Source organism: Cibotium barometz, chromosome 43 (assembly GCF_041138505.1).
Source record: "Cibotium barometz isolate CiBa-2024 chromosome 43, ASM4113850v1, whole genome shotgun sequence".
Taxonomy (NCBI): Eukaryota; Viridiplantae; Streptophyta; class Polypodiopsida; order Cyatheales; family Cibotiaceae; genus Cibotium; species Cibotium barometz.
The window spans coordinates 38,386,536-38,413,001 of NC_141088.1; the positions used below are offsets into that span (position 1 = coordinate 38,386,536).

Sequence of the window (26,466 nt, forward strand, 5' to 3'; positions counted from 1 at the left end):
GATCTCCAAGACATCTCAACAAAGCAAGGATGGACTTGAACATCATACTTGCAGGAGAAGTTGATAGATTGAGGCAATCTTGTGAGGCTTGCCATAAAGAAGAGATTGTGGGGAGTATCTTGTGCTAAAGCATTTGAGGCAATCTTGTGAGGCTTGCCATAAAGAAGTGATTGTGGGGGGTATCTTGTGCTAAAGCATTTGAAACACCCCACGTAAGAAATCCACCTACTTGTGTGTCTACCCAAGATTCATACATGCGTAATCACACCCATGAAGCATATCCAAATATCTCCAATCCATGTTCATCTACACATAAATAATAATTAAATCATGAAGACATAGACAAGTTTGGCTAGCACTCGCCACCCAATTGTAGCTCTAAACTGAATATAACAGCACTAAGCAACCCTCGAGGTAAAAGGTTGCCAATCTCTATATATAGTGTCTAGGGTTAGCATGGACGTAGGTCATATGTTGGCCATGTCGAGCAATCCACAACTTGGTCCAAAATGACAAACCAACCATGTCATCTAACTAGGACCATATTAGACTACAACAAAGTCTCGTAGGGATTTTGTGCAGCTCCCACAGCCATCTGAAATCATCTACATCCTCAAACGGGCCCCGAAACAACTTGATTACAGTATGTCCTTGATTTGTTGTCCCCCTACTATTGTTATGAGAAGTTAATCCATGGAATATATATTCCCACGTTTACCACTGTTATGACGGGTTTAGACTGGGATGCCTGTCCCATACCACACATCCCCGGTCCTCACATGACTGTCACTGGTACGACTAGTCGATGTAATAGTCCTTGGACAGCCCCTCTCCCAAGATTAGAGTCCCACAAAGAAAGTCCCAATATAATGAGCCACAACCCAACTATATAGTCCATGATCCAGCTGACACTGAGTAATCTGATCGGTCTTATGCTATCCAAGTAACCCATGAGCTAGAGAGACCAATGTAACCTCGGCCTAGTTTGCACCCTCGAGGCATGCATGTCCCATACCACGCATTCTTGGTCCTCATGTTTGTCACACTGGTACGACTAGCCGATGGGCTAATCAATAGGCGGGTCCCATAAAGGAACTCCCAATATAATGAACCACAACCCAACTATATAGCCTGGGATCCGGTTCACCCTGAGTAATTTGTTCAGTGTTATGCTAGCCACATTATATTTGAACACGTGATCCCTTGGATGTAGCAACAGTTTTTAAATCACTCAACCCAACTATATAGCCGGTGATCCAGTTCACCCTAAGTAATTTGTTCAGTGTTATGCTAGCCACATTATATTTGAACACGTGATCCCTTGGATGTAGCAACAGTTTTTAAATCACTCAAGCATATCTTCAAAAAGGACATAGATTTGTGGATGACCACAAACCACACATGCTAAGTGTCTAAGCAAGATATGGCTTGCATAGCTAGTAGAGCCATGGGAAACTCATTTTCAATCAATATCATACAAGCAAGGTTTCGTTACACATGAATACGGCCTTCAAACCTAGTCTTCTTGGCATGAATATGGCCTGTTTTCTTGGCAAAATAACATGTATGCATATGGGATAACTAGATTTAACACATTTCATGGGCCTGAGTTTGGGTATCCATGTTTTATGGTCCGTGTTGGCATGACGTTCCCATGTGAAAAACTAGCCCTAGACCAATGTTCATGAAAAACCGAGGTTTAGTGTCAGGTGAATGGAAAATTTATCAAATTTCAAAATAACAATTCACAAAAACCTACAAATTTTAAGGGATTTTAGTTATAATTTTGCTAAAAACCTTTAAAATTAAAAAAAACACAAGAAAATTAAATTGAGGTTGAAGGTTTTTTGAATTGTTGGGAAAAATGTTTTCTACGAACACTGCCCTAGACTATTGTTTTTTTTTTAATTGTTTTATTTTTAAAGTTTGTAAAGACCACGTCCCGCAGAAGAAGAGAGAGAGAGAGAAAGCCACCAAACGAGGCTGCATAGGAATTCTCCATCGAGGCATCACCATGGTAGGTTTTACTGCTTCGTCATTTCTGCAAAAGTTACAGGGTTCCTGTAATGTGATTCTAGGGTTTTTTCTTTCCTGCACATTTCAGAGTTTGTCGTCTAAGCAGTTGGAACCTGTGCACCATAGTACCTGTTACTGTTTTTATATATAAAAAAAGCGCAGTATTTTAAGAAGCTATTTTCCTTCAAATACGTCTAAAGAGGTACAAGAGTAAACACCATGTAAGGAGGGGAGGCTGCCTTCCATTTTTTTTCCCTCCTTTTGGGAAGAAAGAACCGAGAGAGAGAAAGGGCGGGGGGAGGAGCCACACAAGGGCCAGCAATTCCATATGACTGTTCTGCTACATGTGAAGAAAGGTAGCCCTGTGCTCCTTGGCGACACAGGAATGCGCTTCCAGAGCTTCTGCATGAGATCACATAGCATTGATTTTATATCTGAAAGGACGGAGACTCGAGCATATGACCCTGCACTTCCAGACCTCATGCATGAGATGATATTGCATGGATTGTCTCGACTGAATACGACGAGTGGCAGGTCTCAGAAGTGGATTCTTGGTAGCTAGGCTTCATTATGGCTGAGTCTGCCCTGCATCTTCGGAGGTTTGACAGAAACTTAGTACGAAGGCCTTTGCGTGAATATATGCTCTTATGTGTGTGTGTGTGTGTGTGTGTGTGTGGAGTGCATGTGTGAGCATATCTTGATACAGAGTTCTACACCCCTATTGGGCAGTGATGACGTTAGTGGGGATGTCGTAGTATCTAGTCCATACTATGCATAATGGAGTTGATGGTTATATAGTCTTGTGGCATAGTTGTCAGGTATGATACCGTATGGTTCATACGATACGATACCGTATGGAAAAATACGGTATGATATAATTTTTTTTTCTTATCGTATGATAAAATACGGTGTTTTAAAAAAATACTTATAAACTTAGGTATTTCCAAGTCCAAATATGGAGTATTTTAGAAAGGAGGGAAGCATCAAAGTACAGAGGAAGCTCAAACAACCATAGATAAGCAAAAAAAAAGACCATTACCTCCCAAAAAAAAATTTTTTGGAAAAAAAAATATTTTTAAAAAATTATTATTATTATTATTTCAAAAAAATCGTACAAATCCATACGAGTACGTACGGTATCATACTGTAAGGTATTCCGTATGATAAGGTGTCATATGCCGGAAACAACCCTGTCTTGTGGGTTGCCTACCATGAGTATATAACATACACGTTCCTGAAAGGTGAATTTGGGCATGTTCTTGGATTCATCCAGGTATATAATTCAGCTGTATTAGCGCATTTGCAGATTTCACATTGTGAATTTTTCGTCCGAGTTACGGCCAGTTGATATTGTGCTTATTCTTTCTGTCTTTAGCGGTGCATTTGCCCTATCAACTACTTATTTACTGTACTAATTCTTTCTATTTGCTACTTCCCTTAGTGCTAGGCTTCATTATGCCTGAGTCTGCCCTACATCTCCGGAGGTTTGACAGAAACTCAGTACGAAGGTCTTTGTGTGAATATATGCTCTTATGTGTGTGTGTGTGTGTGTGTGTGTGTGTGTGTGTGTGTGTATGTGGAGTGCATGTGTGAGAGCATATCTTGATACAGAGTTCTACACCCACTATTGGGCATTGATGACGTTAGTGGGGATGTCGTAGTATCTAGTCCATACTATGCATAATGGAGTTGATGGTTATATAGTCTTGTGGGTTGACTACTATGAGTATATAACATGCACGTTCCTAAAAGGTGAATTTGGGCATGTTCCTGGATTCATCACGGTAATAGTGCCATGCTTGAGTGATTTTGTGTTGATCCATAGCATAGCACTATTACCGTGTCATGTGAGCCTATGACCCAACACTTAAACCATGGAACATAAATCCAAAGAGGTGGACCATTTACGTGGAACAATCCTTAAAACTAGGAAGGGATACTGTTACATACATCAGTTCTCAGGTGTATGTAACTGAGGACATGTATAGGCTAGTTTGTTTGCCCACATATGGTTCATGCAACTTATGCAACTAAAAATAGGGTAGAGGAGTCTCTAAATAAGATACAAGTCGTGATCAAGTGATTATGTAAGTTTGGTTCATGCCTAATCATAATTAGTGTCTTCGTGTGTTAATCTCAAAGCAATTTTCTGCATATACCAGTTTTTGTCCCTCATATTCATGATGTTTTGTACAAGCTTTGATCCACCTTGAGTATGTTTTGATCAATTGAATTATCATGTCCAACAACCAGATCTTATAACACGCAGTGTTTCACCATTGTGGATCGCTTCAGTAAATTCTGCATGCTCATCCCATGCAAGTTTACGGCCAGAGCTGAGGACGTGGCCCGTCTTTTTCTCAAACATTGGTATCCCATTTGTGGTTTGCCTAGCACCATTATATCAGATAGAGATTCCAAGTTTACCTCGCATTTTTGGAGGGCATTATTCGAAAACTTTGGAACTAAGTTACATTTGTCTAGTGCATTCCATCCACAGACAGACGACCAGACACAAATTTATAACTAGTTGGCCTTTGATGTTCTCAAGTCATATTGTCATGACCAGTAGTCCAAATGGGAACATTATCTTCCATTGGTCCAAGCCATCTTGAACGATACTAATTCATCCAGTGTCGGACGGACTCCATATGAAGCTGCCTTTGGTCGCCGTTTCTTTTCTCTTTTGACGAGATTGGTGTCTCCATCTCTAGAGGCTAATAAAACCACGGAAGCATTTTCCGAAATCATTGAGTCAATCAAGGACTGTTTGACCAAAGCACATGAAGCTGATAGCAGACATGCAAATAAGTCTAGATGAGATGTCCACTTCAAGGAAAGGGATTGGGTCTATCTGCGCATCATGAAACAAAGATTGAAACAAGTGAGCAAATGTTGTCCCAAGCTTTCATTCCGTAGTTTTGGACCTTTCCCAATAGTTAAAAAGCAAGTGATGTCTCCATGAAGTTAAAGTTCCCTAACAGTTGGACCATGCATGATGTTTTCCATGTTTCTTGGCTAAAACCATACGTTGGACCAGAAGTTTTTGATGTTTCAGATGAACAGCAGCCAGACGTGGTAGATGAAGCCGAAGTCATCGAGCGTGAGCAGATCCTTCTTCATCATTAGAAGCATGGCTCCGGTCGACGGATACGTCAATTCTATACGAAGTTCCGAGATCGAGGTACCTACGAAGCCGTTTGGCTAGACGAGGAGTTCTTTCAAGAGTACCCCCAGTTGTTGGCAGACTACTTGGAAGCTATGAACCTGCTGCCGAGCTAAGTAGAAGGGAATGTCACATGCACTGTGCACTGCAGTGCATGGTGACAAGCTAACTCATCATCATCAGTGCAACATTGTACAATATTAGCACCTTTTAGGATGATATTTGTCGTACGCCCCGACCCCATTGTAATCCTCAGTCCAGGATAAGTCAGGCATGAGCTACGTAGGTCATTCTCAACCTTAGACAGTTAGTCCAAGTCCCTTAATCCACTTGAAGAGACACATTCATGCATGTAGAGTCAGTAGAAATCTTAGGGTTTGCGTTAGAAGGCACTCTGCATATTACATATCATTCATCCATTGCATATAGATCATTGGAGAAGCCTTAAAATAGCATCTGGTAGCCTTAGAATATTTATTAGGATTTATCTGGCATTTTTTCCATAATTTCCAGCATTTAACACCATTTATTAGTCGTGTAGCATTTTATGTCCAGTCGGCCAGCATTTAGTGCCAATCGACCAGCTCTCAGTATAGTATAAATAGGCTTGCTTTGCTCATTCATTCATATCATATCAGCAATTAGCATCAAGCGCTTCAGCGTTTTAGTCTTCAGCCCATAGTTCACCTCAGCTAGCGTTTTGGAGAAGCATTTCATCCTACAGCTATAGGAGCATCAACGCATGTGCATCCAGCCCTCCATCAGTAAAACGCAGCAGTTTTCAGCATTCAGCCATCAGTAAACCTTGCGTTATCTGCATTCAACCAGTTTTCAGCATTCATCGTTTTGCTACAGCCAATTGGTGAAGGTAAAACTCAGCATTCATATTCATTTACAGCATTCATACATAGCCTAGAACAGTCCCAAACAGCCCCTATCTCAGCCTCAGATTTACAGCCTTCCCTCATTCCATTGGGAAGAGTGTGTAGGCTCGAGATTGGAGATCATTGGTGCTTCTACAGCCGTGTACAGTTAAACCCGACTCTTGGTCCTCCGAGATCTTGCGTTTGGCTTATCGTTAGTCCACCGTTAGTCTCTTCAAAGTAATAAAGCAAATACTATTCCGGTAACGGGGTATGGGAGCCCTTCAGTGGGTAATTTGGGACTCCATACGGTGTACAGTTTCCATCTCTCTCTCTCAAATCTCTTAAAGTTTGAAGTCTTAAAGTGGATTGCTAAACTCTCAAAACTCAGGATACAGAAGATGGTGTGAGCATGTGTGTGACAGGATCCTCAATTAGGAATACTTCCACTGCATGTTACACATGGGCAGCCATGATGCTTTATACAGATGTATAAGTTATGGTTATTGGCTTCAAGGCATGTTTTGTAGGGATGATGGACCATGCTCTAGTATGGTGCACAAAGATTGTCATGTAGAGAACATGGATTGCTTTGCTCCTTGTGGATAGACTATACATACCACTTTGACATATATCAGGAGATATGAGGTTGCAGGAAAGAGGCTTGTATTACAGTGTATGTTTTGATGCAAAGATGTACATCAAGAAGACACATGCTGGTGATAGATATGCATGGTCCTTATTGGGTCTTGCTTGTGAAGGCTATGCAACTTGTGAGTCAAGAACATCAATGGACCCCTCAAGAAGAGGGGACATAATGTGATAGTTTGCCATATTTTTGCTGAATTAACAGCCTCTTCTACCTTTTTCCCACCCATTCCCTACCTCTTGCTTCTGAATCCTCTCTCTCTTTCCTGCCTTCTCAGATCTGCAGGCTGTGTTTTCTTACGCTTTAGAGTAGGAGTTTTCACGCAAAGGATGGCTTCAAATACATTCACCATTCCCCAGTTGGAGAAAGACTCCCAAATTTATCTCCAATTATCCCCAGTGGAAGGATGCCATCTTTAACCTTCTGGTGGGTCTTGATCTTTGGTGGTTCGTCGATGCTTCTACTCCAAAGCCCGACCCCGCAACTAACTCACCACAGACTGTGAATTCCTAGACCAGCAAGGATCAGTTATCTCCTACAACTTGAACCAACCATCTATCTTGGAATTTTCCGGTATGGATAAAGCTTTCCAAACCTCTAAGGAATTATGGGATGCATTTGCAGCCCGTTTTCAGAGAAACACTTACAGCCTCAAGCTTCAGTTAAAAGCCCAACTCAATGAACCGAAGATTATCGAGACAGATGATGTCATGGGCAAAGTGCAAGAACTCAAGAAGATCCGTCAACAATAAGCCATCTTGGGGGTCCAAATCCTCGATGATGACCTTGTCATTGAGATACTGGGCAAACTTCCTCCATCTTATCAATCCTTCAAGGATACCATTGAATTTTGCCCTGTTCTTCCCCCAATGGATGCTGTGATTGGCATGCTTCAAGGCAGGCTAGATCTCATGAAGATCTCTGACTCTTCTCCTATTGAGTTAGCTTTTTCAGCCAAAGGGAAACCCAAGTGGCAACCCAAAGGAAGTAATAAAAATGTTGGCGAATCCAAGGAGGACTCTACCACAGGCTCCAAGGATAAAGATAAAGAAAAAAAAGGGCAAATCTATGGAGAGGAAATGCCACTACTCTAGCAAGGCTAGTCATGCTCGGCCCGATTTCTTCAAGAAGAAGAGAGACGATGAGAAAAAGGCAAAACAAAAGGACTCCGACAACAAAGAATCCAAACCCAAAGGCAAAGATGTGGCCTTTGTTCTAGTCGAAGAGTGCACCTCATCCATTGAGGCGCGGACTACTACCTCTTGAGGACTGGATTGTGGATTCCAGGGCTACTTCTCTCATGACTCACAATGTGTGGGAGAAACAGGAATTAGGGTTAGGTTAGAGTATTCATGTGGGAGACATACACAGAGAAGAACAAGAGAGAGAGAGAGAGAGTTGTGGGGATAAGTCAACTCATGAGGCATGAGTGTGTGACTCCCCTATCACACATGTATATTGCACTAGTACACATAGTGCACTTAGTACATTAAAAGTACTAAGTGTACTATGTACTATAACTTATGGGCTTGTACACACTATAAGGGTGGGCATTATGCCTTTACCCCAACAACAGGTTAGAGTATTCATGTGGGAGACATACACAGAGAAGAACAAGAGAGAGAGAGAGAGAGTTGGGGGGATAAGTCAACTCATGAGGCATGAGTGTGTGACTCCCCTATCACACATGTATATTGCACTAGTACACATAGTGCACTTAGTACATTAAAAGTACTAAGTGTACTATGTACTATAACTTATGGGCTTGTACACACTATAAGGGTGGGCATTATGCCTTAACCCCAACAACCTCCCACTTAAAGGCAAAGTGCCCTTAAATGAAGGAAAAGAAAAAATCAGCATGTACATGATAATATACAAGGCCATATCAAGGCTGAAACTGGCCTCATCCAATGCCCATCAAGTGTCTGCAATGAGCAAACCGCTCCAGAGGCAAACTCTTTGTCAACAGATCAGCCGGGTTGTCATCCGTATGAATCTTAACAAGCTGAATTTGCTTGTTCTCTATCACCTCTCTGATGAAGTGATACTTCACATCCACATGCTTCGTCTTTGCATGAAAGACAGGGTTCTTTGCCAACTGGATGGCACTCTGACTGTCACAATGCAACAATGGAATATCCCCTGTATAGCCTAAATCAACCACTAACCGAGATAGCCATAATGCCTCCTTGCAAGCCTCTGTGGCTGCAATATACTCGGCCTCTGTAGTAGATAAGGCTGTGCACTTCTGCATCCTGGATATCCATGACACAGCACCTCCTGTGAATGTAAATACATAACCGGTAGTAGACTTCCGGTTATCTGGATGACCGGCATAATCCGAATCCGTGTAACCATGCACTAATGCATCCTGTTTGCCAAAACAAATGCACATATCCTGTGTGCCCTTCAGGTATCTCATGACACCTTTCACTGCTTCCCAATGCTTCTTGCCAGGGTTGGCCATGTATCTAGAAACCACTCCCACTGCAAATGCAATGTCCGGCCTAGTAGCAACCATGGCATACATGAGACTGCCACAAGCTGAAGCATACGGAACCTTGGCCATATCAGCCCTGTCTCTATCCGACTGTGGGCTGTCCATAGCACTGAGTTTCACATATGGAGGCAAAGGAGTACTAGTCTTCTTCCCCCCGTCCATATTGAACCTCTGCAAGACTTTGCCAATGTATTCCTTCTGAGACAAATACAACACATGCTGATTTCTGATGGGGAGAAAACTGAATTAGGGTTACACTTGTGGGAGACACACACAGAGAAGCAAGGGAGAGAGAGAGAGAGATGTGGGGATAAGTCAACTCATGAAAAGCATGAGTGTGTGACTCCCCTATCACACATGTATATTGCACTAGTACACATAGTGCACTTAGTACATTAAAAGTACTAAGTGTACTATGTACTATAACTTATGGGCTTGTACACACTATAAGGGTGGGCATAACGCCTTTACCCCAACAATTTCTGTCCCGAAGTATCCGCATACCCAAGATGTGATTTGCATCACCCAAATCCTTCATATCAAAGGTTTGATGCAGCCTCTGCTTCAAGGTATCCATCTCCTTACGAGATTTCCCGGCAATCAACATATCATCAACATACAAGATGAGGATCAATAGACTGCCATCCAAAGCTTTCTTGGTATACAAGCAGTGATCTATGTCACTTCTCCTGAATTTCTGTGATTTCATGAATGTATCAAATTTGTGATACCATTCCCTTGGTGCCTGTTTGAGCCCATAAAGACTCTTTTTCAGCTTGCATACAAGCTTCTCCTTTCCACTCACTGCATAACCCTCTGGCTGTTGCATATATATCTCCTCATGGAGATCACCGTGAAGAAAAGCAGTCTTCACATCCATCTGAATCAAATCCAGATCATCATGCGCAACCAAAGCTAACACAGCTCAGTGTGGTCATTTTGACCACTGGAGAGAAGATCTCCTCAAAGTCCACACCATATTCCTGCTTAAAGCCCTTAGCCACTAACCTGGCTTTGTATCTTGGCTTTGCATCATGTGTAACTTTGAGCCTGTATACCCACTTGCAAGGCAAGACCTTCTTGCCTGCAGGCAAATGCACCAACTTCCAAGTTCCATTTTTATGCAGAGAATCCATCTCTGACTTCATGGCACGCTCCCAAAGAGCCTTGTCTGCCCTCTGTAAAGCCTCTTTATAACATGAGGGCTCCCCACAGTCAGTAAGCATCAAGTAGTCAACCCCTGGAACAAACCTGTCAGGGGCTCTGGAGGGTCTTGTGGACCTCCGTACCCAATGACCATCATTTGCAGGTTGCTGTCCAGCCTGCATATCACCCATTGGTGGCTCCTGTTCCATGCCATAAGGCTGAAAAATCATGCCCGGTATCTCCTCTAACTGTGGTATATCCATAGGGATATCTTCTGCCATCTCTGGCTGTCCATTTGGACCATTTTCAGCACCATTTAAGGGCTGGTTTTGCTGCTGTAATGGCTGATTTACAGCCCTTTGTTGTTGTCCATGATGTCCATCATCATCAAAGATGACTCTGCCAGGCTCCTGTTGCCTTGCAGGCTCCTTATACATGCATGTTTCATCAAAAATGACATCATTGCTGCGTATGATCTTTCTATTCATGGGATCCCAAAGTCTATACCCCATTTCACCTTTGTCACCATATCCTAGGAATATGCATTTGTGAGACTTAGGATCAAGTTTGGTGCGCATTTCCCTGCGTATGTGCACGTACGCAACGCAACCAAACACTCTCAAGTGCTTGTATGACGGAGGCTTTCCTGTCCATACTTCTTCTGGCACTTTCCCACCAAGCCTCGTGTTAGGTGACCTGTTTATAAGGTGAACAGATGTCATAACAGCTTCAGCCCAAAAACCATGAGGTAATGCAGCATGTGACAACATAGAACGGACCTTCTCCTGAATGGTCCTGTTCATCCTCTCTGCTGTCCCGTTTTGTGGAGGATCATAAGGAGTAGAGAGCTCCCTCTTGATGCCTTTAGCATCACAAAAGTCCTGAAACTGTTTGGACATATACTCTCCACCATTGTCGGAACGCAAAGCCTTCAGTGTTTTGCCAGTTTGATTCTCAACAAGAGCAACAAACTTCTGAAACACTGAGAATGTATCACTCTTCAATCGAAGAGGATAAACCCACACCTTGCGTGTGGCATCATCTATAAAAGACACAAAGTATTTTGTCCCTCCCAAAGAAAGCTAAGGCATCTCACATACATCTGTATGCACAAGCTCTAGCTGAGCATCTTTCTGTCCAAGAGCTTTCTTGTGGGGGCACTGTAGTTGCCTACCATATATACAATGCTCACAAAACTGAAAACTTGAAAACTTTAGAGAAGGCAAGTAACCCAAACGAGACAATTGCTCCATTCCTTTGACACTCATGTGTCCCAACCGGCTATGCCACATAGAGATTTCCGGTAGCTCGGTTGCATTTACATTAGCATGGTGACAAACACGTGCATGCATGAAATAAAGAGTGTCCACCTTAGAGCCTCTAGCAACAACCAGTGAGCCCTTACTAATCTTCCACTTTCCACGACCAAATGTGGTAACATAATCAGCATCATCAAGCTGTCCAGTAGAAAGCAGGTTCTTTTTGATCTCAGGCACATGCCTGACATCATGGAGCATAAGCTGTGAGCCATCTGAAAACACAAGCCTCACATCACCTCTGCCAAGAATCTTGCATGCATGGTTATCACCCAAATAAACCACTCCTTCATTGCCAGCAGTATACCTGACAAACAAGTCTCTGCAACCTGTGACATGGAAGGAGGCACCTGAATCAATGATCCATGAGTGCATACCATGACCACCTGTAAGAAGTGAATGGGCATCAAGTGAAGAAGTAAATAGGACCTCATCCTCACTGCCACCTGCATGTGACACATTGATTTCTTCAATCTTGACTCCACTTTTGCCCTTTGGCTTTACATCTTTGGCTTCATCTTTCTCTTTGTCTCTGCCTTTTCCCTTTTCCTTTTGATCATTTTTCCATTTGTAGCATTGCTTTTTAATGTGTCCCTTCTTGCCACAATAATGGCATTCCAAATCCTTTTTGGAGCGAGACTTGCTCCTTCCCCTTTCTTGGCTTTTCCCCCTTTGCTGGGATCTCCCACGTGCATTCATTGCATTGGACTTTCCAACAGAGTTGTTTTTCCTGTTCATTTCTTCTTGAAGAAGAGCACCCTCAACATCTGCATATGACAGCATAGCATGCGAATTGCTAGTGGCTGTCCTAAATGTGTCCCAACTCTCTGGCAAAGTGCATAACAAAAAGGTGGCTTTGAACTCATCGTCCATTGCCAACTTTTGATTAATGACCTGGCTGACAATACCATTAAACTCATTTAGATGGACTGTCATAGACGCCCCTTCCTTCATCTGAAGACCTATGAGTTTCTTCAACCAATACACTTTGCTTGAGGCACTTTGTTGGGCATACAAGTCCTGCAATCTCTGCCACATTCCCCAAGCTGTCTTCTCTTCACGAATGCTGAAAAGTAATGAGTCTGACACAGACAACATGATAGTAGATCTTGCCAGCTCATCCATATCTTCCCACTCTTCAGCAGTAAGAGAAGCGGGCATCACACCCCTTTCTTTGATAGGCTTGTGCTGCTTTTTCTGGAGCAACACATTGTAGCACTGGGTTTGCCAAATATCATAATTATGCGAGCCTTCAAGCTTCTTGATGTGAAGCAATGAAGAGCTCTCACCTGTGGTTGCCATAGCAATATGCAACCTGTCAATGCCTGACTCTCTGCAAAATGTGCAAACACTGCACCAAAAGCACACAAAGTGCTCACAGTTTTTCTCCCAAGCTTTATCTCCCACTGCGGAAGCAAGAATGCAACTTTTCTCCCACTTTATGTGATGAAATCACCAAAAATCTGGTTGCTGCAGATTTTGGACAGCACCTTAAATGTGCTCTGTTTCCCTTCCAAAGTACTGTACAACAGTACCAATTGCTCACAAATGATGTACCAAACCTGTACCGGCAAGTACAGCAGCTGAAATTGAACCTTTTGGTCACTCAAAACAGTGTACAGCCATGCCAAAACATGCACAAAGCTGTGCCAAATCTGTGCCAAATCTGTACCAACAGGTACAATAGCAATAAATGCTCTCCTGGCTGTCCAAATGAGTGAAAATCAGACTTTTACAGTCCCGAACACTGCATACAACAGTCCCGAACAGAAATTGGGCAAAAGCCCCTTGACTGCAAGCTGATTTTTGAGGATTCAAGGCATAAATGTCTTGCCTGCTGCTTTGCCAAGCTCAACAAGCATACAAACTTGAAAAGCCCCTTGATTTAAGATCAATTGCTGATCATACATGGTACATTGACGCACATGAAGGCATCCAGAGTGTTCACGATGCTTCCCCCTGGCCACATATACATCAAATACATGAAAGCCCATTGATTTACAGGCACATTGAGTGCTTGTAAGGCATCAACACATTATCCACAGCATCAAATGCGATTGCCTGTATGCAAATCAACCAAATCGGCACAAAAGCCCCTTGATTTGCATTGCAATTTGCTGCAATTTTGCCCAAATGTGCGATTTCTCACATCATACAGCATGTATGAGTGTTTAATTGCACAATTACATCAAAAGCCCCAAATTTCGACATCCAATTTCCTGCAAATTGATCCTGATTGTGACCAATTTCCTGCAAATTGATCCTGATTGTGACCAATGTCACCCAATTTTGCCAATTTTGCTCAAAATTGAGCAATTCGACACCTGTATCTGCTCAATTGTTGATTGTACTTGCTCAATTGCAAATCCCAAAAAAAAAATTGAGGAAAATACCTTGTAATTTTCTGATTTTTTCTCTGATTTGCAGGCGGGTTTTGTTGTTGCAAGAAAAAAAAAAAGTTGAAGAATTTGGTGCTGCTATTGATGCTGATGTTGATGCTTCTGCAGCTGTAGCTGATGCACGGGCTTATGAATGTGCTCTTGAATCGATTGCACGCTGTACACCCACGCTGCAGGCTGCCTACGCTTAGCTTCTGTGGGGGAAGGTGACGAGCAGCGACGATTTGAATCGGAGTGGGGAAGGTGACGAGCAGCGCCATCTTCGCCTGTAGCCTAGTAGCCTTCGCTTACTTGTCTAACGCTTACGTATTGCTTGTGTTCGCTTCACATCGGGTTCACTGCTGGCCTCCTCGCTATGCTGCCTTCGCCTGTTTCGCCTAGCGCCAGCCTTGTGGACCAGCCGATGCTTCTTCGCTCGCCTAGTAGTTGTGTTGACGCCCAGCCAGCCGACGCTTCTTCGCTCGCTGCTTTCGCTCAACGCTCACTCACGCGCTAATACGTGTTCTTGGGTGTCCCGCTTGCTGTGCGCTTGTGTTTCGCTTTGCTTCGCCGTGCTGCTTTCGCCTAGCGCATCTACGCCCAGCGCTACACGCTTGTAGTCGACAGCTCGGGTGGCGCCTGACACGCCTGCGTGTTCGCTTGCCTACGTCAAGCGATAGCGGCCAGCCTGTTCAAATTGCAGCTGCCTTGTCCTCAGCAACATCTGAAGAAAATCCCACTTCTTTCTCCTCGAAGGAACTGAAAGCTCTGATACCAGTTGTGTGGGAGAAACAGGAATTAGGGTTAGGTTAGAGTATTCATGTGGGAGACATACACAGAGAAGAACAAGAGAGAGAGAGAGAGAGTTGTGGGGATAAGTCAACTCATGAGGCATGAGTGTGTGACTCCCCTATCACACATGTATATTGCACTAGTACACATAGTGCACTTAGTACATTAAAAGTACTAAGTGTACTATGTACTATAACTTATGGGCTTGTACACACTATAAGGGTGGGCATTATGCCTTTACCCCAACACACAACAAGGATATCTCGGAGAACTCTCACCGTCTCTATGCAGGTCAACTTGCTAACAATCAACCTATTGATACACCGATTATGGGTAACATTCCTCTAGTTACTCCTCAGGGAGGGGCCCAGTACGTGGAGAATGTCGTTTATGTTCCAGATTTATCCAAAAACTACTCTAAGATAGCCCAAAAAGGCTATGGCTTATACTTTGATGATCAGGTTTAGGAGATCATTTATAGAGATTCTCACGGGATTCATAGTTGTCATGGTATGAAAATATGATACCGTACGGGAATTTTTGGTACGATATGAAATTTTCGGATATTGTACGATAAAATACGGTTTTTTCTTTAACACTTACAAACTATGGAGCTTCAAGCTTAAATGTGAGGGAAGGTTGGGGGGGGGGGCGAGGAGAGTCTACAGTGCTTGAGGAACCAAAACATGGAGATGTGTCTCTCCCAGTTGGATCTCCCAATTGTCTCCAAAAAAGAACCTACATGGGTAATGCAATACCAAAGGTCTCCCAGCGTAGTGTTTACGACTAAGGGACCGTCCTTACACAAATACGAGCAGTGCATCTAGGGTGATAGGTTTAGGGACTCCTCTCTAGATCAAAATGGCCATGTCCAAATCTTCTCCCTCGTACATAACTTGAGGATCTGATTGTCTAGCCTACCTATACCAGGGATCTCCAAGTGATGTAACAAGATTCTCTCATCCTACCAATCATGTGTACACTACCAGTCTATCTTGCCAGATTTTTTAGGTCTCTGAGCAACCCCATATGGAATACTCAGTGGACACGAAAGTTGCGAAGTATTGCGGGCATTTGGAATCTTCGTTAAGCAAGATTTCTATATTTTTTTAGCATTTGGAATTTTTTTCTCAAGGTGGGGGGTGGGGGGGGAAACCTCGTATTGTATGATATCGTACGGCATCGTACCGTACGGTACGAACGGATTCGTATCGGTACAAGAAACAACTATGACGGGATTATCGCTCGGGACATACAAGAGCACCGTCTTTACAAGATCACCATTTTTCAGGAGGAACCCAATCTTTATCACTCTCATCTGTTCCAACTTCTAGCCTCTCATTAGGCTCTTCTCATAGAGGAGGATACTACTGTTTGGCATGCGTGTTATGGGCATCTTCCCTTCTCTTCACTAGAGCTTCTTGTCTCTTGTTAAATGGTGGAAGGCTTGCCTGGACTACCTCAGATGTCAGGCATCTGTGCAGCTTGTCGTCAAAGGCAAGCAACGTCGGGATTCATTTCCACATGAGGTCTCTTTCAGGGTTTCCACCGCTCTTCATCTTGTCCATATGGATTTGAGTGGCCCTATGACTGCGGTCACACCTAGAGGAGCCAGATTTTTTTCCTTATTGGTGGATGATTTTTCGAGGAAGGTCTAGGTCTTTTTCCTGTCCTAGAAATCACAGACATTTACGAAGTTCAAAGAATGGGTTGCTATGGTGGAGGCCGACACTCTCTCTAAGTCGTCAAAGTGCGCTCTGACAATGGTGGTGAGTTTACTTCTCGAGCATTCACTAACTTTTGTACTTCTCACGATATACAAAGACAGTTTTATACTCTCCACACTCCTCAGCAGAACGGGGTAGTAGAACGGAAGATTCTTAGCGTCCTCAAATGTTTTGGGCTGAAGCAGTTAATATTGTTGTGTACATCATCAATTGTTCCCCCACAAAGGCGGTCGATGGGAAGATTCCAGAGGAGGCATATTCTGGGAGAAAGCCATTAGTTTCTCATATCCATGTTTTTGGATGTGATGCTCATGTTCATGTTCCCAATTCTCATTGGACAAAGTTTGACCCCAAATCCACCAAAATGATCTTCGTCGGCTACAACGAACACTCCAAAGCCTTCCAGCTTTGGGATCCCAACAAAGAGAAAGTTATATTATCTTGGGACGTGTGCTTTGATGAAACCTTGGAGACTTTCAAATCCCCGGAATCACCAATAGCTTCATCAACTCCTTCCTTGGTCCACCCTCCTTATTGGTTCTTAACTCTCCCCCGCCTCTGCTAAGTACCTCTCTCCCTCCACGGTGGCTTCACTCTACATTGTGGGATTCTCTAGTCCCTTCTCTGACGATTTATCAGTCTGCGATTGCTCCTCCAGATTGAGAAGAACTACCAGATTACAATCCCAGAGTGATGGCATGCTTACAATTAATTTTGCATTGATGACTTCCTTGATGCATCATGCGGAGCCTTCTACACCAAAGGAGGCCTTACAAATTCTTGAGTGGCAGCTTGCGATGGAGGCGGAAATGGATGCCATTAACATAAATCACACATGGGAACTTGTTCCCTGGCCTTCTCATAGGAAGGTTATTGGCGTCAAATGGACTTATAAAGTGAAGTTTCTTGCCGATGGTTCACTCGACAAATATAAAGCCCGCTTGATGGCTAAGGGCTATGTCTAGAAGGAAGGCAAGAACTTCTCGGAGACTTTTGCTCCAACTAGTATACCACTACTCGCATTGTTCTTGCCATTGCTCCTCACTTCCCTTGGCCCATCTTTCAGATGGATGTCAAGTTTGACTTTCTCAACAAGGACCTTTAGGAGGAAGTATATGTTGAACAACCCCTTGACTTCATCCGCAATGGCTTGGAGGACCACGTTTATCTCTTACGGAAAGCCTTAAAAAGGCTCCTAGGGCATGGTACCAAAAGATTGATGCTTTCTCTCTCTCTCATTCCTTTGAGAGAACTCCCACGGGGGACAGTAACCTTTACGTTTTGATAGAGGAGGATCATATTGTGATTATCATTTTGTATGTCGATGATCTTATTCTCACTACATCCGACCCCGACCGCATTGCTATGATTATGGATCTTCTGAGTCATACCTTTGAGATGACCAATCTTGGTCAACTTCACTACTTTCTTGGCATGGAGGTCTGGTAGTGCCCATAGGGGGTATTTCTTTCTCAACAAAAGTACACTTCTCAGATTTTGGAGAGGTTTGGTATGAAGGACTGTTGCTCATTATCTTGCCTATGGACCCAAATCAAGAGGTGAGTAAAAACAATGACTCTCCACCCTATCATGATCCGACTCAGTATAGAGAGCTTGTTGGCTTGCTTATTCATCTCACCATTACTAGGCTTGATCTTACTTATAGCGTTAGTATCCTAAGTCAGTTTCTTTCAGCACCACATACTTCTCATTGGCAGGCTGCTGTTCGTGTCCTCAGATACATATAGGACACCTTGACACATGGGATTTCATATGGCTCTAGTCTTGATTTGGTTGAATATTCAGATTCCGACTAGACAGGTGATCCAAATACCGTGAGGTCTACTATGGGCTATTGTTACTTACTTGGTAATGGACTTATTTCTTGGCAAACGAAGAAGCAGCCTACATTTGCCGTTCTTTAACGGAAGCAGAGTATCGTAGTTACTTTGAAACAGTCAAAGAGGTTCTGTGGCTTCATCAATTGCTTGATCATCTTCATGTCCCACCTCCGATGCCTGCCGTTGTCTACTTCGACAATTAGAGTGCCATGGCTCTTGCACAGAACCCAGTCTTCGATTCAAAGTCTAAGCACATTGCTGTTCGTTATCATATGGTTCATGACTACTTGGCGCTCGGTGCCTTAACACTAGAGTACTGCCCTACTAGGGACAATGTGGCAGACATCTTCACCAAGGCGCTTTCTAGACCAACTTTGGATCACTTACTTCCATGCGCTGGTATCGGTCCTCTTCAGTGGAGCTGAAGAGGCGGTGTTGGAGGGGTCATTTCCACTGTTTTGGGTGCTTCCCCGCTGTTCCTGTACCTTTGGAGGACCTCCCCAAGCCTGGGAAATTTTCCCATATTTTTTTTGGTTTTTTCTACTTTTTTTTGGCATATTCCACATTATGCCCCAATCAGCTTGCTTTATGCTAGCCAACTGGGCTCTCTAGGTGCTATATAAGCATGGGCTTTGCCCTCAATTGTTTTATCTCATTTTTTTGCATATTCTGGGATATTGGCTGCACCTACTCTAGCTTTGTAACCACCTTTTGGTGTATATGATCTTCCTTAGTTCCTATGCATCATGTATTTGTAAACTTCAATTCTCTTTCATTGTTTGGCACTTTGTCATGTTGGAGGGGTCATCTCCACTGTTCTGGTTGCTTCCTCGCTATGCCTACACCTTTGGAGGACCTCCCCCAGCCTGGGAAATTTTCCCATATTTTTCTAGATATTTCCACATTTTTTGGCACCTTTTCTGGCATATTCACATTATGCCCCAATCAGCCTGCTTTATGCTGGCCGACTGGGCTCTCTAGGTGCTATATAAGCATGGGCTTTGCCCTTAGTTGGATCATCTCATTTTTCCGCATATTCTGGGATATTGGCTGCACCTATGGTGTGCCTCGTGCTGCTTACTCCAGCTTTGTAACCACCTTTTGGTGTATATGATCTTCCTTCAGTTCCCGTGCATCGTGTATTTGTGAACTTCAGTTCTCTCTCATTGTTTGGCACTTTGTCATGGTATCAGAGCAGGTTCAAGATTGAGGATTTGCTAGACAACACCTATACTTTTTTACTTCTCAGAGGAGGTGGGCTGTGGACTCATCTACAGGCTGCGTTTTTCTGCAAATTGCTGCATTTTCTGCGTGGACAGCCTACAATTTGCTGTGTTTTCAGCATGGTCAGCCTACAAGGTGTGTTTTTCTCCAAAGAGCTGCAGATTGCTGTGCTTTCAGCCTGGGCAACCTACAAAGGAAGAATGTCAAGATCTGTGTATGCATAATCTTGAAAAAGGTGAACGCTACCATTGTGCGAGACCATCACCCATTACCATACACTAAACATGTTTTGGAAAGAGTAGCAGGTAAAGAAGCTTATAGATTCTTGAACGTTTAAGTTCATGGGATACAATCAAGTATCCATAGATCCCAAGGGCTAAGATAAGAGCACGCTCACAACTGGCACTGGGGAACATTCACATATTGAGTAATTCTGCGATGCTCCAACGATTGATGTCCACCGCTTACAAGGTTTTCCTATAGAAATTCTTAGGGGATGACCTTTGTGTGAACTCAAAGTTAAGGAAAGATAATATCCCACATCTACGGGCAAGTGTTTAAAAGATGCAAATACTATAGGTTATGCCTGAACCCAAATAAATGAAAATTCATGGTTAGGCATGGAAGAATCTTAGGGCTCATGGTGTCCAAAAATGGGAGAACCGCATACAAAGTAAATATCCAAGTTATTATAAACCTCAAAAGACCATAAAGCCAAAAGCATGTCTAGAGAGTTATGGGACACACGAGGGACAAAAAAAAAATCATATTCATATGTATAGAGATCACAAGACCTTTATTTGTCCTATTAGTATGTTTTGTGTGGACAGAGAAATGGGAAGTAGCATTCCACACAAACTAAAACTAGCTTTGATCTTAGCTTCGATTTTGAGAGCGCCAAGGTGGGATGCCATTTTCCATGTGCATATTTACACATCAGCTTATGCCAGAGGATGTATATATAAGATCAACTAGGAGAAAAGAATATGGATTTTCTAGTTTGCTATGCCAATAGACAATTGAACAAACCTGAAAAGAACTATACAACCACTAAGAGAGAAGGATTGTCAATGGTATATGCTACAAAGAAGTTTTGCCATTATTTATTATAGCAAACAAGTTTGTATTTTATGTTAACCATCAAGCCTTACTCTATCGAGTGAACAAACCATGTAACACATGGCACATCACAAGGTGGCTATTGCTTCTTGAGTTTAACTTCAATATCCTTATGAGAAAAGGCTTAATGCATGTAAGAGCCGACCATATGTTAAAGAATCTTGAATGGTGCCGATAATGATCTTGCTGACACTTCTCTCTTCCAAATCATTGTTGTGTGCCAAGATTACCATATGTTAAGAATCATGAATGGTGAACTTCTAGTTGCCACACCCACCCAACCTTCATCGTGCATCAGGAGGGACTCCCGTCTTCACTCCTCTACTTTCACCTCAGCTTACGCTTTGGCTAGTGGTGGTCGGTTTTGGGCTGTGTTCTCATCTACAGGTATATTTTTGCTAAATTAACCTCTTCTACCTTTTTCCGACCCATTCCCTCCCTCTTGCTTCTGAACCCTCTCTCTTTTTTGCCTTCTCAGATCTGCAGGCTGCGTTTTCTTATGCTGTAGAGGAGTTGTTTTCACGACAGAGGATGGCTCCAATCAGCCCTAGTGGAAGGATGCCATCTTCAACCTTCTGGTGGGTCTTGATCTTTGGTGGTTCGTCGATGCTTCTACTCCAAAGCCGAACCCACAGCTAACTCACCACAGACTGTGAATTCCTGGACCAGCATGGATCTACGAGCACGCACAATCATCTCCTACAACTTGAACCCGCCATCTCTCTCAGAATTTTCCGGTATTGATAAAGCTGCCCAAACCTCTAAAGAATTATGGGATACACTTGCAGCCCATTTTCAGAGGAACACTTACAGCCGCAAGCTTCATTTAGAAGCCCAACTCAATGAGTCGAGATTACTGAGACGGATGATGTCATGGGCAAAGGGCAAGAACTCAAGAAGATCCGTCAACAACAAGCCATCTTGGGAGTCGAAATCCCCGATGATGACTTTGTCATTGAGTTATTGGGCAAACTTCCTCCATCTTTCAATCCTTCAAGGATACCATTGCCTTTCGCCTTGTTCTTCCCCCAGTGGATGGGCATGCTTTAAGAAAGGCTAGATCTCATGAAGATCTCTGACTCTTCTTCTACTAAGTTAGCTTTTTTAGCCAAAGGGAAGCCCAAGTGGCAACCCGAAGGAGGTAATAAAAACGGCGGCAAATCCAAGGAGTCGTCTACTACAGGCTCCAAGGATAAAAATAGAGGAAAAGAAAAGAGAAAATCTACGGAGAGGAAATGCCTCTACTGTGGCAAGGTTGGTCATCTTTGGCCCTATTGCTTCAAGAAGAAGAGAGACGAGGAGAAAAAGTCAAAACAAAAGGACTTTGGCGACAAAGAATCCAAACCCAAAGACAAAGATGTGGCCTTTGTTCTAGTCGAAGAGTGCACCTCATTCACTGAGGCGCGGACCACTACCTCTCTTTAGGACTGCATTGTGGATTCCATGGCTACTTCTCACATGACTCACAACTAGGATATCTTGGAGGACTCTCACTCTGTCTCTATGCAAGTCCGACTTGCTAACAATCAACCTGTTGATACACCGATTATGGGTAACATTTCTCTAGTTACTCCCTCAGGGAGGCCCAAGTACCTGGAGAATGTCCTTTATGTTTCAAAGTTGTCCAAAAACTTACTCTGTCTCTTATACTTTGATGATTAGGTTTTGGAGATCATTCACAGAGATTCTCAGAGGATTATCGCTCGAGGCATACAAGAGGGTGGTTTTTACAAGATCACCATTTTTCAGGAGGAACCCAATCTTGATCACTTTCATCTGTTCCAACTTCTAGCCTCTCATCAGGCTCTTCTCACAGACGAGGATACTACTCTTTGGCATGCCTGTTATGGGCATTTTCCCTTCTCTTCACTAGAGCTTCTTGTCTCCCGCCAAATGGTGGAGGCTTGCCTCGACTACCTTGGATGTCAGGCATATGCTCAGCTTGTCTTCAAGGGAAGCAACATCGGGATTCATTTCACAGGAGGCCTCTTTCAGGGCTTCCACCGCTCTTCAGCTTGTCCATATGGATTTGAGCAGCCCTATGACTGCGGTCACACTTGGAGGAGCCAGATATTTTTTGTTATTGGCGGATGATTTTTCGAGAAAGGTCTAGGTCTTTTGCTTGTCCTAGAAATCTCAAACATTTACAAAGTTCAAAGAATGGGTTGCTATGGTGGATGCTGACACTAGGCTCAAAGTCGTCAAAGTGTGCTTAGCTGGCCACTAGCATACACACCAAACGAGTTTGTTGTGCACAACATCAGGCTCTACTTGGATAGCCTTCACATGACTGATGATTTTTGTACTTGTGCTCTTGGTCCCATAGGCCATATTCGGCCTCTTGATGTTAATATCATCATCATCATCATCTCTTACACGCACATGCACGTGCACACACACATACACATACTCTCTCTCACACATACATACACATACACATACTCACACGCACACACACACGCACACACCCTGCATGCATGTGTGCACATGCTCATATTGAACTTCAGTCAAAATAACTTCTTGAATTCTATTAGTCAATATAATTTAGTAAATTGTATTGATACAAACTAAAGGTTTTGAAATATTTTTCGACATCTTGAAAGCAAGTCTTTATTTGGTATGTAAGAAGTTCTGCATAGATCTTGAAGGTTCTTATCCTACACAAGTATTACGAAAGTGCCACCATTTTATTGTCTTGTACATAATCTATGTTTGTTTCCAAGTTGATTCAACGATCCCGTGTGTGTGTTCCGTGTCCTAGTTAAGCTCTAACAATTTGATTTTATTGTCTTGATGCAGCTTCCGTTATCGCTTCTCAAGACTGCACAAGGACATCCAATGGTATGCAATATAATAGTGAGAATTTGGGAGTATTTATATTCACTTATGTAAGGTGTATGTAACCACATTGGATGTGTATCTTTTTTTTCAGCTGGTGGAACTGAAGAACGGGGAGACGTACAATGGCCATCTAGTCAATTGTGACACTTGGATGAACATACATCTACGAGAGGTCATATGCACATCAAAGGTGATAACAGTTGCATTGATAGCTCATGTGCTAATCACTTGGATTGTTTGCATTTCTTGCCTGATGTGTGCTTGGCTCTGAAATGAAGGCTTGTCATGCAGGATGGAGATCGATTTTGGCGGATGCCTGAGTGTTATATCCGTGGTAATACAATAAAGTATTTGAGAGTGCCAGATGAGGTGTGTTGTATTTTCCTCTGTTGCTTGTACATATACATATACATACATTACACACTGACACACCTGCAAGCATGTATGGATGGATGGATGGATGGAATGTAGGTACACAGTGAATGTAATGCTTTTATGGATGGATGGTTTTCATTTTTTGTTCACTCGTATGGTTTTGGGTTTCGGATCCAGGTGATCGACAAGGTTCAAGAAGAGACTGTTAGGCGATCTGGTAGGGCAGTTTCTGCTGAGTAATGTTTGTCTTGATACTTGTATGGTGTCAAGTATTTATGTTATGGTTTGTGAATGGCAGATAGGAAGCCGCCGATTGGAGGTCGTGGGCGGGGGAGAGGGAGAGGAGATGAAGGGGGTGGAAGAGGTGGTGGTCGGACTGGTGGTGGACGTGGAGGCTATCAAGAGGATGGGAGTGGAGGGAGGGGTGGTGGTGGTCGTGGGCCTCGTGGTGGCGGCAGGGGTGGAGGAAGAGGTAAGGCTGTTTTTGCTATATCACACTTCATAATACCAAGGTTTATGAAGGGTCACTAGCATGACCATATATATTTGTCTGCATAGGCGGCAGCAGAGGACGTGGGTGATGTATGCTTGGAAAGTGCTAAGGCTTGAACACACTATACATTAGATGCAGTTGTATATGAGGGTGCTCTTTATGAGAGATCAAGTACCAGATTTGAGGCAGTTCTGTCTAGAAACAACCCGACAATTCATTCCTTGGTATCATTCTCAAGTTTTACTTAGATTGCTCAAAATGGAAGACCTATGAGGGGACAGTTGCGGCTTTGAGTATTTTAGATTTTTTTGAACATAGGGGCAGATGAAGGGTACAGGTAAAAGGCTGGACACACCACTTTTTAAAGATGCACTAGATGTTGACAGTTTATTTGTGGCCATCTGAATTTGCATGTATTTAATGTTACAGCTAAGATTGACATGTGGATTACTGTTTTTCCAATGCTTCAAAGTTCATTTAATGAATCTTCTTTAAAAGCATGCTAATGTGAGGTTGGACAAAGGCGGCATATGTTGAGAGCTTTGAGGATCTTGCTTAGCTTGTGGTTTCTTGTCATTGCATGCATTAATTTGGTCAATGTGAACCATGATTTATATGTATGCAATGAAACATAGCCTTGCTTTTTTGTGCACAAAAATAGATTTACAAGCTATGTAAAAATCGTAGTGCCATTTGCTTGTTGAGCCACTTCCTTCATACTCCTTTCTTGATAATGGGCCCTTTGTTCGTGGTTCCAATTCACTATGAGACACACTCAGGTTGCATCCTTTATAACATTTGAGTGCTTTTTGAGTTCTTTCAACCTTCCTTGTGCAATCTTATTGCTTGTGCACACAAGCATCTAGAAAGCTTTCGAGTTGTGCTTTTGAGTCTCAGGATGAGCTTACTCGTTTCTGACCCCAGCTCGAAAAGCAAAAACAAAAAAAGTTGTGCTTTTGAGTGCTTTTTTACTATGTTCTTCGTTCTTATTGATAAAAATTTGAGTTTTCTTCCAAGATGTTTAAGTCGAGGACTTACCTTAGTCTTGGCGAAGCATTTAATGTAGGATCTTGCTTTAGAGCCGCAATTGTAACTTCTTTGTGTGGGTGCGCTAACTTGTCCGTCGCATCCTTGCTCTATTGTCACACTGGAATGCTCTTTGCCAATGGGGTGAAGGGAGAGCTCTCTTTGCTTAGATGGAGGCAAATAGAGATGGTCCTTTGCGATGGTTCTCTCTCATGGAAGCGAGGGAAGCAGACGAAGCTAAGGCAAACAAAGAACTTACAAACAATTCTATCTAGCAAGCATCCATTAAGCATGCAAAATTCAATAGAGCACAAGTAAGCAAGAAGGGTGAGCTCACAAGAAGGCGAGGAAAGAAGATGAAGCTAACACAAGCATAAACCTTAAAAGTAATTTTATCTAGCAAGTATCCATCCAGCACTCAAAATTCAATAGAGTACAAGCAAGCAAGGGTAGAGAAGAAGGGACTCACAAGTATTCTAATGTAAGGGAATGATTATCCATTGCTTAGAGTCAGAAATGACTTACATACAAATGATTCACTTTCACACTAGGTTGATCAAACTTAAAAATGGCACATTTTCTATTATTAGTCTTAAGAAGACATATACACGAAGTCCTTAGCCTTTCCCTATTTGACCTTACGCTCAAGGTAAGGTCGCTTTATATGTTCCAACGTTGCTTATAAAAGATAAGTGTTCGTTCGAGTGAGTAAGATAGTAAAGCGCCTTAAAGTATGTTAGGCGGGTGAAACCATGTTAACTTATGGAGTGGTTAACATACCTCTCTATTTTATGGTGAGATTGCATTCTCGAGTCATCCAAGTCCATGATGAAGTTACTGTCGAGGTAAAAGGCTATGAATGGTCCAAGAAATGCCATGAAGTTGGTGTGGGAGATTAAGTGGTATGGTTTGGGATCCGATGATATAGGGCATATTAGTAATAAGCTTTGGGTAGTCCTAGGGATAGACAGCTTGTCGAGGCAGCATAGAA

At 42.9% G+C, this 26,466-nt stretch overlaps 1 protein-coding gene across 1 annotated transcript; it reads left to right on the forward strand.

Annotated features, from left to right (window-relative positions):
• The first annotated feature begins 1,884 nt into the window (after positions 1 to 1,884).
• On the forward strand, positions 1,885 to 24,911 carry LOC147613892 (sm-like protein LSM4). The gene is made up of 7 exons (XM_086781251.1): positions 1,885 to 2,017; positions 23,540 to 23,581; positions 23,673 to 23,771; positions 23,873 to 23,950; positions 24,134 to 24,173; positions 24,255 to 24,428; positions 24,515 to 24,911. The coding sequence occupies exons 1-7, from the start codon at positions 2,015 to 2,017 to the stop codon at positions 24,535 to 24,537; spliced, it is 459 nt and encodes a 152-aa protein (XP_086637377.1). The 5' UTR covers positions 1,885 to 2,014; the 3' UTR covers positions 24,538 to 24,911.
• Positions 24,912 to 26,466: the final 1,555 nt, after the last annotated feature.

Coding starts and splice junctions, on each gene's coding strand:
- LOC147613892 (XM_086781251.1), top strand. Junction 23,951..24,133: donor ATTTGAGAGTGCCAGATGAG/GTGTGTTGTATT, acceptor TTTCGGATCCAG/GTGATCGACAAGGTTCAAGA. Junction 24,174..24,254: donor AGAGACTGTTAGGCGATCTG/GTAGGGCAGTTT, acceptor TGTGAATGGCAG/ATAGGAAGCCGCCGATTGGA.